General features: G+C 46.1%; 1 protein-coding gene across 1 annotated transcript in view; it reads right to left on the bottom strand.

Annotated features, from left to right (window-relative positions):
- Positions 1-6349: 6349 nt before the first annotated feature.
- Positions 6350-14395, bottom strand: part of ZC3HC1 (zinc finger C3HC-type containing 1) — a 29673-nt gene continuing 21627 nt past the window's right edge. Inside the window, exons 6-10 of the mRNA XM_039472950.2 lie at positions 12369-12523; positions 11234-11477; positions 10420-10632; positions 9280-9486; positions 6350-6790 (exon numbers count right to left, since the gene is read on the bottom strand). Of these exons, the coding sequence (XP_039328884.1) occupies positions 6722-6790; positions 9280-9486; positions 10420-10632; positions 11234-11477; positions 12369-12523 (888 nt within the window). The 3' untranslated portion in view covers positions 6350-6721. The remainder of the gene's footprint in view (positions 6791-9279; positions 9487-10419; positions 10633-11233; positions 11478-12368; positions 12524-14395) is intronic.

Raw genomic sequence — 14395 nt, 5'->3', positions numbered from 1 at the left:
AAAAATCATTTGGGTAAAGTGGCGTGTGCCTGTAATCCCAGCTACTAGGAAGGTTGAGGCAGGAGAATCACTTGAACCCAGAAGGCAGAGGTTGTTGTGAGCCAAGATTGGACCATTGCACTCCATCCTGGAGTGAAATTCTGTCTCAGGAAAAAAAAAAAAAAAGAAAAAAAAATTCAAATAAAGAATCAAATCAGGAAGACTGGATTCCTAGAAAGGTGAAACTAAAACTTTTGTGGGAACAAACCACGAGACGAATGAGTAAGAGCGTGGGGTTACAGGCATGTCCTGGGGTGTGGAAGAGAACAGATGCTTTAGGAAAGGAAGCTCACGTGCTCAGTCCCATCTGAGAACACCCCATGACACTACTAAGCTGGAATGAGTATGTTTGAAAGCACACTCATTCCAGTTTAGTAGCGTATTCTCCAGAAATGCTGACGTGTAGACTTGAACTCATGCTGTTAAAGAGGATAGCATTAAGATGTCTCGTGAGAAGACAAGGTTGGGAGCTTCTCTCTACATGGCTCTAGATCCTAAGCTTTTTTTTTTTTTTTTGAAGATGAGATCCTGTGCCACCTAGGCTAGTCTTAAACTCCTGCGCTCAAGCAATCCTCCCGCTTCAGCCTCCTAAGCAGCTGAAACTACAGGCGTGTGCCACCGCTCCCAGCTGATTTTAAGCATTTGAAACAACAATCTTCGATTTCTCCATCACAACAAATCCTCTCCTGAACTCTATTTCTAGACAGATGTCTTCATATGTAACTGAATTCAGTAAGTTAAGAGTAAAAAATTATCATCATCCATCAACATCTGAGGGGGGTTCTCTGTCTTGGTTAGGCCTCAACCTCAAGGGCATCTCTGATTCTTCTCTCTGCCTCAGGCCCGAAACCATTCATGAAGTCATTGCTGACATTTCTGTCCAATTCTGCCCCATTGCAACTGCCATGGCCACCATCCTCACACCTCCCTTAAAGCCTTGGCCTCCCTAATGCAGGCTATTCAGACACCAGAATTCTCTTCCTAAGCACAAATGTCACTCTCCTGCTCAAATATTCTTTTTTTTTTTTTTTTGAGACTGAGTTTCGCTCTCGTTACCCAGGCTGGAGTGCAACGGTGTGATCTCGGCTCACCGCAACCTCCGCCTCCTGGGCTCAGGCAATTCTCCTGCCTCAGCCTCCTGAGTAGCTGGGATTACAGGCACGCGCCACCATGCCCAGCTAATTTTTTGTATTTTTAGTAGAGACGGGGTTTCACCATGTTGACCAGGATGGTCTCGATCTCTTGACCTTGTGATCCACCCGCCTCGGCCTCCCAAAGTGCTGGGATTACAGGCTTGAGCCACCGCGCCCGGCCCTCCTTTCTTTTCTACTCAATGCAAAGTTTTAGCCAAAACAGAACACCTGCTCTTTCTAGAACATATGCTACATGCTGCTCATTTGCTTACAATGCTACCTCCAACTCGGATGTGTGTATTTTTTTTTTTTTTTTTTCTTTTTTTTGAGACGGAGTTTCACTCTTGTTACCCAGGCTGGAGTGCAATGGCGCGATCTCGGCTCACCGCAACCTCCGCCTCCTGGGTTCAGGCAATTCTCCTGCCTCAGCCTCCCGAGTAGCTGGGATTACAGGCATGCGCCACCATGCCCAGCTAATGTTTTGTATTTTTAGTAGAGACGGGGTTTCACTGTGTTGACCAGGATGGTCTCGATCTCTTGACCTTGTGATCCACTCGCCTCGGCCTCCCAAAGTGCTGGGATTACAGGCTTGAGCCACCGCGCCCGGCCGGATGTGTGTATTTTTAACTGAGGCTCTATGACATGTCAGGCACTATTTCAAGTGTTGAGATTAAAACTAGGACAAGGCCAAGCATGGTGGCTCATGCCTGTAATCCCAGCACTTTGAAAGCCGAGGTGGGCGGGTCACCTGAGGTCAGGAGTTTGAGACCAACCTGGCCAACATGGTGAAACCCCATCTCTATAAAAAATACAAAAATTAGCTGGGTGTGGTAGCAGATGCCTATAATCCTAGCTACTCCAGAGGCTGATGCAGGAGAATTGCTTGACCCCAGGAGGTGGAGGCTGCAATGAGCCAAGATGGCGCAACTCCAGCCTGGGCGACAGAGGGAGACTGTTTTAAAAAAAAAACCAGGGCCGGGCGCAGTGGCTCAAGCCTGTAATCCCAGCACTTTGGGAGGCCGAGGCGGGTGGATCACAAGGTCAAGAGATCGAGACCATCTTGGTCAACATGGTGAAACCCCGTCTCTACTAAAAATACAAAAAATTAGCTGGGCATGGTTGCGCATGCCTGTAATCCCAGCTACTCAGGAGGCTGAGGCAGGAGAATTGCCTGAACCCAGGAGGCGGAGGTTGCGGTGAGCCGAGATCGCGCCATTGCACTCCAGCCTGGGTAACAAGAGCGAAACTCCGTCTCAAAAAAAAAAACAAAAAAAACAAAAAACCAGGACAAAGTCCCTGTTCTCATGAAGCCTACATCTCCCACTCATCTCCAAGGTCCAGCTCAAATCTACACCTTCCTCAAAGTTCTTCCCAGTGACACATGAGAATTAACTTCTTCCTGTTTTATGCCTCTTCTAGACTACAGCATTTAGCAGTTTGCCCTGTGTGATGTTTATATACCGGTGTGTCTTCTGGCCTGGACTATAAACTTTTTAGGGGTAGAAACCAGGTAGTCATTCATCTATAGCACAGTGCTTCACACATGGAAAATAGTATTTCTTGAATTACACAAAGTCTATCTCAATCTGCTTCCATTTATTTTTTGATATTTTTATTTTTTTGAGGCAAGTTTCGCTCTTGTTACCCAGGCTGGAGTGCAATGGCGCGATCTCGGCTCACCGCAACCTCCGCCTCCTGGGCTCAGGCAATTCTCCTGTCTCGGCCTCCGGAGTAGCTGGGATTACAGGCACGCGCCACCATGCCCAGCTAATTTTTTGTATTTTTAGTAGAGACGGGGTTTCACCATGTTGACCAGGATGGTCTCAATCTCTTGACCTCATGACCCACCTGCCTCGGCCTCCCAAAGTGCTGGGATTACAGGCTCGAGCCACCACGCCCGGCCGCTTCCATTTATTTTTATTTCTACTTATGTATTTATTTTTGAGACAAGGTCTTACTCCGTTGCCCAGACTGGAGTGAGTGCAGTGGTGTCATCTCAGCTCACTGCAGTCTGCATTTCTGGGCTCAAGAGATCCTCCCAGGTCAGCTTCCTGAGTAGCTGAGACTACAGGCGAAAGCCACTATGCCTCACTAATTTATTTGTATTTTTTGTAAGACAGGGTTTCTCTGTGTTACCCAGGCTGGTCTTGAATTCCTGGACTCTAGTGATCCTCCTGCCTCAGCCTCCCAAAGTGTTGGCATTATAAACCTCTGCTTCCATTTATGATTTTATTTTTTGACATGAATTCATGCTCTTATGCTGAGGCTGGAGTGCAATGGTGTGATCTTGGCTCACTGCAGCCTCACCTCCCAGGTTGCAGAGATTCTCCTGCCTCTGCCTCCCAAGTAGTTGGTATTACAGGTGCACACCACCACGCCCAGCTAATTTTTGTATTTTTAGTAGAGATGGGGTTCTGCCATGTTGGTCAGACCGGTCTCCAACTCCTGAATTCATGTAATCTGCCCCCCTCAGCCTCCCAAAGTGCTGGGATTACAGGTGTGAGCCACCATTCCCAGCCTAAGATTTTAAAATACATATAAAAACAAAAAATGTGGAGTCTTGTCTATTTTTTTTTTTTTTTTTTTTTGAGACGGAGTTTCGCTTTTGTTACCCAGGCTGGAGTGCAATGGCGCGATCTCGGCTCATCGCAATCTCCGCCTCCCGGGTTCAAGCAATTCTCCTGCCTCAGCCTCCTGAGTAGCTGGGATTACAGGCACGCGCCAACATGCCCAGCTAATTTTTTGTATTTTTAGTAGAGACGGGGTTTCACCATGTTGACCAGGATGGTCTCGATCTCTTGACCTCGTGATCCACCCGCCTTGGCCTCCCAAAGTGCTGTGATTACAGGCTTGAGCCACTGCGCCCGGCCAAGTCTTGTCTATTTTAAATAAGTATAAATAGTTTTGGCGTGAGTATAAATTAAAAACTGGGCTGGGCACGGCGGCTCACGCCTGTAATCCCAGCACTTTGGGAGGCTGAGGCAGGTGGATCACAAGGTCAAGAGATTGAGACCATCCTGGCGACATGGTGAAACCGTCTCTACTAAAAATACAAAAATTGGCTGGGTGTGGTGGCACGTACCTGTTTTCGCAGCCACTCTGGAGGCTGAGGCAGGAGAATCATTTGAACCTGGGAGGTGGAGGTTGTAGTGAGCCAAGATCACACCACTGCACTCCAGCTTGGTGACAGAGTAAGACTCTGTCTCAAAAAAATAAATTAAAATAAAAATTAGGGCCGGGCGTGGTGGCTCAAGCCTGTAATCCCAGCACTTTGGGAGGCCGAGGCGGGTGGATCACGAGGTCGAGAGATCGAGACCATCCTGGTCAACATGGTGAAACCCCGTCTCTATTAAAAATACAAAAAATTAGCTGGGCATGGTGGCGCGTGCCTGTAATCCCAGCTACTCCGGAGGCTGAGGCAGGAGAATTGCTTGAACCCAGGAGGCGGAGGTTGCGGTGAGCCGAGATCGCGCCATTGCACTCCAGCCTGGGTAACAAGAGCGAAACTTCGTCTCAAAAAAAAAAAAAAAAAAAAAAAAAAAAAAAAAAAAAAATTAAAAACTGTAGTGGAAAAACTTGAGGTCTCCTTTCTATAAACATTAGAGAGGTACCTACTAGTCTCCCCACAAGGGAGACCTCGAGACCAGTAATAAACAATTAAGGCACTTACCACAGCCTAAGGTAAGAAAACACCCTTAGAAAACAACTTGGGGCTGGGCACAGTGGCTCATGCCTGTAATCCCAGCACTTTGGGAGGCTGAGGAGAGATGGAGACCATCCTGGCCAACATGGTGAAACCCTATCTCTACTAAAAATACAAAAATTAGCTGGATATGGTGGTCTGTACCTGTAGTACCAGCTACTCGGGAAGGTGGGGCAGGAGAATCGCTTGAACCCAGAGGGCAGATGTAGCAGTAAGCCAAGATCACGCCACCGTATTCCAGCCTGGTGACAGAGTGAGACTCCATCTCAAAAAAAAAAAAAAGAAAGAAAGAAAAACAACCTGGACAGCCTCTACCTGGCTTCGTCCATTGATAAAATATTGATTTAGGAGATATTTTACCTTTTAAAAGTTCAGATTGACAATGACAAATTTAAAATCTGACATGCATGAAAGAAATGCCTGCCCCTTAGAATAAAATGAGTTATGCAACTCAAGATCATGTCCTGGTTCGGACGATTCACATATAAGCAATGTATTTGGAATAATCAGAAATTGTGACTATAGAGTAGGCAGTATTAGATGATATTGAGGGATTTCTTTTTTTTTGGATGGAGTTTCACTCTGTCTCCCCAGCAGGAGTGCAGTGACATGATCTCAGCTCACCGCAACCTCCGCCTGTCAGGTTCAAGCAATTCTCCTGCCCCAGCCTCCCATGTAGCTGGGACTACAGGCACATGTCACCACACCTGGCTAATTTTTTGTGTTTTTGAACTCCTGACCTCGTGATCTGTCCACCTTGGCCTCCCAAAGTGCTGGGATTATAGGCATGAGCCACCATGCCTGGCCAGATTATTAATTTTTGTTGGGTGTAACATGTAGGGAAAAAGCTCTATTCTTTATTTATTTATTTATTTTTGAGACGAAGTCTGGCTCTGTTGCCCAGGTTGTGGCACAATCTTGGCTCACTGCAGCCTCCACCTCCTGGGTTCAAATTATTCTCCTGCCTCAGTCTCTCCAGTGGCTGGGACTACAGGCACATACCACCATGCCTAGCTTGTGATTTAAGAAAGATTATACTGCTGGGCAAGGTGGCTCACACCTGTAATCCCAGCACTTTGGGAGGCTGAAGTGGGTGGATCATGAGGTCAGGGGTTCAAGACCAGCCTGGACAAGATGATGAAGCCCTGTTTATAAACATTTTTTGTACTAAAAATACAAAAAAAAAAAAAAAAAAAGAGCTGGGCGTGGTGGTAGGCACCTGTAATTCCAGCTATTCGGGAGGCTGAGGCAGAGAATTGCTTGAACTCAGGAGACGGAGGCTGCAGTGAGCCAAGATAGCACCAAAGCACTCCAGCCTGGGCAACAGAGTAAGATTCCATTTCAAAAAGAAAAAAAAAGAAAAAAGAAAGATTATACTTCCTTGACTGGAATCACAAATAAATTTTAGGCTTTACAGCAAATCTGAACACCAGCCCACAAGGTAAGGGGGAAAACAGTTCTCTAACAATGAGAATCTTAGCAAATATTTTATTAACACACGCTGTCATACTCCTGGGATAGAACAGTCCTCAGAACACTGCCCCACATTGAAGATGCTGAAATGGGTGGTCAGGTCCTTGGTCCTCCCGCTAGTCAGATAACCCCACACTCCTTCAACACAACCAGGCTTGCTGCCCTTAGCCCGCCACATCCTGAAAGCGATGACATCTGGTCTCCCTCAGCCAGATGCAGATGGTTGACACTCACTGCCTTTGCAACAACAGGCGGTCCTTACGATTAACCCAGAACAGGAAAACTTAGCGTCAGCTGACCGAAAGGAACTTGGCCTTCATTTGTCAAAGAGTCACTCTCATTCCAGCTGTCTCCAGAAGGGGCTGGAGTATCTTCAGGACGAGCATAGAGATTCCCACTGCCGAAATATTCGGAATACTTTCCTTGATTTCTCGGAGAGACTCTGTAGGTAGAAAAGCTTATTAATAGTGATTATATTCTTTTATAGAGACAAAGGATAGATCATTTCTCCCACACCTGACTAATGATTTTTGGATTTTTAGTAGAGATGGGGATTCGCCACATTGGCCAGGCTGGTCTCGAACTGCTGACCTTAGGTGACCCACCTGTCTTGGCATCCCAGTGTTGGGATCACAGGTGTGAGGCACTACGCCCAGCCTCAGTATACACTTTTTCTCGAACATCAGGATCCTTTACCACACAACCTCATTAAGCTTTCTAGCTTTCAGTCGCAGCAGCTGTCAGGTTAAAAGACACACTATCAAAAAAAAAAGATAAAAGATCTTAAAAGTCATTTAAACAGGACATTAGTTAAAAAAAAAAAAGAAAAAGAAAAAGAAAAAAGAAAGGCCGGGCGCAGTGGCTCAAGCCTGTAATCCCAGCACTTTGGGAGGCCAAGGCGGGTGGATCACGAGGTCAAGAGATCAAGACCATCCTGGTCAACATGGTGAAACCCCGTCTCCACTAAAAATACAAAAAATTAGCTGGGCATGGTGGCGCGTGCCTGTAATCCCAGCTACTCAGGAGGCTGAGGCAGGAGAATTGCCTGAACTCAGGAGGCGGAGGTTGCAGTGAGCCGAGATCGCGCCATTGCACTCCAGCCTGGGTAACAAGAGCGAAACTCTGTCTCAAAAAAAAAAAAAAGGGCCGGGCACGGTGGCTCAAGCCTGTAATCCCAGCACTTTGGGAGGCCAAGGTGGGTGGATCACGAGGTCAAGAGATCAAGACCATCCTGGTCAACATGATGAAACCCCATCTCTACTAAAAATACAAAAAATTAGCTGGACATGGTGGCACGTGCCTGTAATCCCAGCTACTCAGGAGGCTGAGGCAGGAGAATTGCCTGAGTCCGGGAGGAGGAGGTTGCGGTGAGCCGAGATGGCACCATTGCACTTCAGCCTCGGTAACAAGAGCGAAACTCCGTCTCAAAAAAAAAAAAAAAAAAAAAAAAAGTCCTGGAATCCACAGCCAGTTATGAGGCCAACTTCCTACCCAAACACAAAAGCAAAACCCCTTGGGCTTTGTTTTTAGTATGGCAGTGACAGAGGAATCTTACTATAACTGCCAAGTTTTCTGTGAAAACTTGGAAAACCTTCACCTGTATATTTACTAAGCATACTAATACACACTTTTGGACTTTTAGCATTACTATAGTGCCCTCCAGTGGAGTCCTGTAACTCTAGAAGACCATGAATCTAGGAATGCTGCTCGTAAATATCTGATGACAAGCATTATTTTACTTTGTCCTCAAAAGTTATAGAGGTCAGAAATTGTTACCAGCTATAAGGAAAATCTGGGAGTGAGTCAGCCAAGGGGAGTCCCAGTTTTCAGGATTCCATATTGCCCAGCCTATCACTTCCAGTCTTTACACACAGCAAACACTTGACTTTTCTTCTCAGTTGACACCCATATTTGTAACCCACAGTAGTCATGGCTGCAATGGCTAGTAGAGTCACAGTCTGGGCTGTGGAACAGAGTAAATGTGGCCAGCGTGCGAAATGAAGCCATCATCTTGGTGGCAGAGTCCAGTGCTCCAAACGGCTAAGTTAACTGGCCAGGTGCAAGTGACAGCAACTGAAAGAAAAAGCAGCTGTCTGCAACATGAGGCTGGAGCAGCTGCCTATTCATCTATTTTTGTTTCTGTACTCCTTTTCTACTTAGAGTCATTTTATTTAAGTGAACAAAAGAATGTATCAGAACTTGATGGAATGCCATATGCTAAAGTGCAGAAAGACAAACCGGTTCTACACCTATTCCCTAGCATGAAAGCAAAATGAGTCTAACTTGACCTATTAGCCGGGTGCGGTGGCTCACGCCTGTAATCCCATCATTTTGGGAGGCTGAGGTGGGGTGGATCATGAGGTCAGAAGTTTGAGATCAGCCTGGCCAACATCGTGAAACCCCATCTCTACTAAAAATATAAAAATTAGCCAGGCATGGTGATGGGCACTTGTAATCCCAGCTACTCGGGAGGCTGAGGCAAGAGAATCACCTGGAACCAGAAGGTGGAGGTTGCAGTCTGCTGAGATTGCACCACTGTACTCTAGCCTGGGCGAAAGAGCAAAACTCTGTCTCAAAAAAAAAAAAACCAAAAACATCTTTGTGTAGTTTGAAGGAAAAAGAAAAAAAAGGAACAAAAAATTAGCTGGGTGTGGTGGTGCATGCCTGTAATCCCAGCTACTTGGGAGGCTGAGGCAGGAGACTCACTTGAACCCAGGAGGCGGAGGTTGCAGTGACAGAGATCACGCCAGTGCGTGCCAGCCTGGGCAGTAAGAGCAAAACTCCCTCTCACAAACAAACAAACAAAAAAACCCAAATAACTTGACATATGAAAGCTGAGGGCAGGCGGGGTGCTAATTATAGGACCAGCCTCTGCTCCTCCTTCCATAAACAGCAAGGGCTGTCCACACACAAGGTAATGGCTTATCTCACCACAGAGTCTGTTTCAGCTGGCTGGCTAGACTGTTTGTGGGCCAGCAGGATGGTCAGCACTGCCTTCCAGCCTGGCTCTGCTGGGGTGCTGGCATCTGGTTCAGTTCCACCATTCTCCCTGCTTTCTTTGCCAAGTGTGATATTCACCCAAGGGCACCAGTCTCTATGCTGAGAGGTGGGATCAAAGAAGCTTCGGGAAGATGTGTCCTGAGGAAGGAGAAAAAGAAATGGCATTCATGGGCAGATGCTGTGTAAGTTCAGGGAGGCACTGCTATTAGTCATCAAATCCAGAACCTCACAACTACCCATACTTCAAGTGTTTATGCTCTCCTTTAAACTCTGCCAAGATATTTTCCTCATTTTTTCACTCTTTTCTTGTTAAACAAACTATACCTTATCACAAGGGATAGGGGATACCCCACCCCCAGGCCATGGACGGGGACCAGGCTGTACAGCAGGAGGTGAGCAGCAGCTGGGCAAGGAAAGCTTCATCAGTATTTACAGCCACTCCACATCCTTTGCATTACTGCCTAAGCTCCGCCTCCTGTCAGATCAGCAGCGGCATTAGATTCTCATAAGAGCAGGAACCCTACTGTGAATTGCACGTTCGAGGGATCCAGGCTGCCGGCTCCTTATGAGTCTGACACCTGATGATCTGTCACTGTCTCCCATCACGTCCAGATGAGATCATCTAGTTGCAGGAAAACAAGCTCAGGGTTCCCACCGATTCTATATTATGGTGAGTTGTATAACCATTTCCTTATATAAAAAGTGCACAATACATGTAATGTACTTTTATCATCCCGAAACCATCCTCTCAACTCCAGTATGTGGAAAAATGGTCTCCGCGAAAATGGTCCCTGGTGCCAAAAAGGTTGGAGACCACTGCCTTATCAGGTTTGTCCCCGTATCACGCTGCTGTTCCATTTGCCTGAGGTATCTATTATTTCTCCAGAAGCTACCCCAAAGGAGCAAATGACTGACATTTTTTCCCTTTGGTCACCCAACTTTAAACTTATTTACATGGTCTACTTTTTGCATTGGACCACGGAAGGGCTCATGCCTGCTTCTCCATGCTGCCCAGGGAAATCCCAACATGCTGTCTATGCTCAGCCACTGCTACATGCGAGGTGGACTCACCGAACTGCTGGAGGAGCAGAGGCGAGCTCGCTTGGCTTTCCGAAGAGGGCTAGATGGTACCTCTAGGCCAGGGGTGTCACCTGTTCCCATGCTTCGGGTCACTGGGCGGGTTCTGGTGGTGGGGCTAGCAGCCTCTGGCTCAGGACGGTCAACAGGACTGGAGGAGTCCCAGCTTCGAGTTCGAGAGACAATGGGACCAGGGCTCTTTTCAGCCTGAAGGAAAGGGGAGATAATGGAAGTATGAAAATGTATTAATGATCATGGTCAGAAATACTTCTTTCTTTCATCTTTTTTTTTTTTTTTCTGAGACAGAGTCTTGCTCTGTCGCCAAGGCTGGAGTGCAGCGGGGTGATTTCTGCTCACTGCAACCTCTGCCTCCCGGGTTCAAGTGATTCTCCTGCCTCAGCCTACCAAGTGGCTGGGACTACAGGCACCTGCCATCACGCCTGGCTAATTTCTGTATTTTTCATAGAGATGGGGTTTCACCATACTGGCCAGGATGGTCTCAAACTCCTGACCTCAAGTGGTCTGCCTGCTTCAGCCTCCCAAAGTGCTGGGATTACAGCATGAGCCACCACATCTGGCTGAATTTAGCTTCTCCATTAGTGAACAGAAACACCACGTGGCATTGCAACCAATGTAGTGCAAAGTGAAGTCTATCTCCCTAATTTCCAACTTTCTAGCAACAACATTTTTGCCAAGAATGTCGTTTCAAAGTCCACCCCAGTTCAATTCATTCACTTCAGAGGGCAGTTTTTTTAAAGAAAAAAATAAAAATTAAAAAAAGTCCACCCCAAACAAGCTAAGTGCGTACCTGCTCTGAGCCAGGGGAGAAAGTGGCATCCTGGCTCCGGGTCATCATCCTCCGAGGAGATTCAGGCACCAGAGGGAAGCGCTCTGGCCGCCCCTCAAGGCCTGGGATAGGGGAGCTGGTCAGGCCAAAGGATGTGTCCAGATCAGCTATGGACGACTCAATCTGCTGGAAGCCCCAGAGCCCGACCTTCCTCATACACTGAGAACATGCTATCAGGGAGAGCTGCATGGGTTCCAAAGAGGAACTAGACAGGAATGAAAAAGAAAGAGAGTTTTCTCAAAGTGTCACAATTCCAAATGACTAAGTGTAATGTCTTGCGAGTATGTTTTATCTCATCCAATTTCTGGAACAGTCCAGTGGACGGGAACCATGTCCTGTCACAGCCTTTGTGCTCCAATCTCAGGACCCTAGCTTCATGCTTTGTCATCTCTCATACATTTCCCATAGAAAGACCTACGGTTCTTAGTGTGCTCTCTATGGTGAGACTGTTTTGCAGGCATGTTTTAAAAGTTTCTCCTGTCCCTCCTTAAATCTTTTCCCTTTACACAAAAAACATTCTTTAATCTACCAAAGAGAGCATATTTAAAATAAATCAAGATTTATTTACTGTCAGAAACCATCTTGATTTATTTTAAATATGCTCTCTTTGGTAGATTAAGGATAGTGGAAGTCTCTGCCAAATTGAGCAGCTGGAATGGAAATAGCAACATTAGGGCCTTGAGGACTCCAGCTGGTGTTTCCTATGGTAGTTTTTACCAATTAAGCGGATTTTTCTTCTTTTCTAAAAGTAGAAAAGAACTTCCTATTTTTCCTTCTTAAAAATAGAAAAGAGCTTATTTTCTATTTTTAGAAAGGAGCTTCACTATTTATAGAATACAAATTCCCAGTTGAGAAGCAACAGCACAAGAAACAAAGTTCAGCTGTTACACCAGGAATTCCTGAATTCCAATTCTGGTTTTGTTACTAATTATTATTACCCATTCTCCCTGCTGCCAGCCCCCCAACCAGTTTCTCTTTGTCTCTTTTTCTCATGGGAAACACCATGTGATTTCTAAATATGATTAGGGGCTGATATATATGGGTGTAATAATGCTGTTGTCATAGTTCCTGTCTCCGGGCAAATTTGCTGACTCACCTACATGCCCAGCCACACACAGAGAGAATACAGGCAGTGACGTGGACTTGGATGTCTGAGCCTAATTTGGTTGTAGTTTTCCTCTCATCAGTTCGGTGATCAAGTTCATCTTCAAGTAGGTGTAGGAGAAGACTGATCTTGTCTTCTGTCAAGCACTACAGAGGAGCCAAGTAAAAAACTGCAAGTTTCAACCACCATAAAAGGAAAAATTATACATTATAACATACCTAGTTGGTACAAGTCAAAAATCAGGAAGGAAATTACAAACACGAAGACAGTTCACAGAGAACAAATACTTCCAGGACAGGGCTATACTATCACATAGAAGGTTTCTTTTTTTTTTTTTTTGAGACAGAATTTCACTCTTGTTGCACAGGCTGGAGTGCAGTGGCGCAATCTCAACTCTGCAAACCTCTGCCTCCCGGGTTCAAGAGATTCTCCTACCTCAGTCTCCTGAGTAGCTGGGATTACAGGCGGGTGCCACCACACCTGGCTAATGTTTTTACTTTTGTAGTAGAGATGGGGTTTCACCATGTTGGCCAGGCTGGTCTCAAATTCCTGACCTCAGATGATCTGCTTCCCTCAGCCTCCCAAAGTGCTGGGATTACAGAGTGTGAGTCACCATGCCCAGACCCACACAGAAGCTTTCTGAATTGCCCTGGATCTGCTGACTGAGAAAGACAAAGTCTCCCTGGAACTGCTAAAACTCTTGTTACTACTAAATTGTTTTCAATTTACCAGTTGCAGATTTTCCCTGAAACATGCAAACTTCAAACTCAAATAGTGAAAACAGATTACTGCTTATGTCTTAGCCTAATGCTAAATTTACTTAAACGTTAAAAAAAAAAATTTAGAGATGGGGGTCTCACTATGTTGGCCATGCTGGTCTTGAACTCCTGAGCTCAAGATCCTCCACCTCAGCCTCCTGATTAGCTGGGACTACAGGTGTGCATGACTGTGCCCCTCACTCTGAAATTACTTTTTGACAGAATGACGGAACTCGTTAGACTTTAGTTTCGTTCTAAGAAAAATCAGGAACTGGCTGGGCAAGGTGGCTCACACCTGTAATCCCAGCACTTTGGGAGGCCAAGGCGAGTGGATCTCAAGGTCAGGAGTTCAAGACCAGCCTGGCTAAGATGGTGAAACCCCATCTCTACTAAAAATACATACAAAAATTAGCCAGCCATGCTGGCGGGCATCTGTAATTCCAGCTACCCAGAAAGCTGAGGCAGAGAACTGCTTGAACCTGGGAAATGGAGGTTGCAATGAGCCTCCTCATTGTAAGAGAACATTCCACTGCACTCCAGCCTGGGTAATGGAGCAAGACTCTGTCTCAAAAAAAAAAAAAAAGGAACTATGATTGGGTGAAAAAAATTGCCTTGGCTAGAGACAGGATAATATTCATAATAAGCACCAGAGGTTAACAGTTTGCCTCTATGGTCATAACACCCCGAATGCGCCCGATCTCGTCTGATCTTGGATGATAAGCAGGGTCAGGCCTGGTTAGTACTTGGAAAGAAGTTCAAGAGATTAATAGTTTGATGCTAAAACCCATAACATTCTCTTAATTTTAAAAGGCTAAGGCCGGGTGCGGTGGCTCAAGCCTGTAATCCCAGCACTTTGGGAGGCCGAGGCAGGTGGATCACAAGGTCAAGAGATTGAGACCATCCTGGTCAACATGGTGAAACCCCATCTCTACTAAAAATACAAAAAACTAGCTGGGCATGGTGGCGCGTGCCTGTAATCCCAGCTACTCAGGAGACTGATGCAGGAGAATTGCCTGTACCCAGGAGGCGGAGGTTGCGGTGAGCCGAGATCGCGCCATTGCACTCCAGCCTGGGTAACAAGAGTGAAACTCGGTCTCAAAACAAAAAACAAAAAAACAAAAACAAAAAACAACAAAAAAAGAGGCTACTATTTCCCACAGTAAAGCTTGTCTTGTCCTCATGGAGTACCCACACAGTGATGAAATGGGACAGTAAATATTCAAAGCACAGACTGACTAGAGCATTTATTTATTTATTTAT

This window comes from Saimiri boliviensis, chromosome 10 (assembly GCF_048565385.1).
Source record: "Saimiri boliviensis isolate mSaiBol1 chromosome 10, mSaiBol1.pri, whole genome shotgun sequence".
Lineage (NCBI taxonomy): Eukaryota > Metazoa > Chordata > Mammalia > Primates > Cebidae > Saimiri > Saimiri boliviensis.
This window is presented reverse-complemented; position numbering and strand designations above follow the sequence as displayed.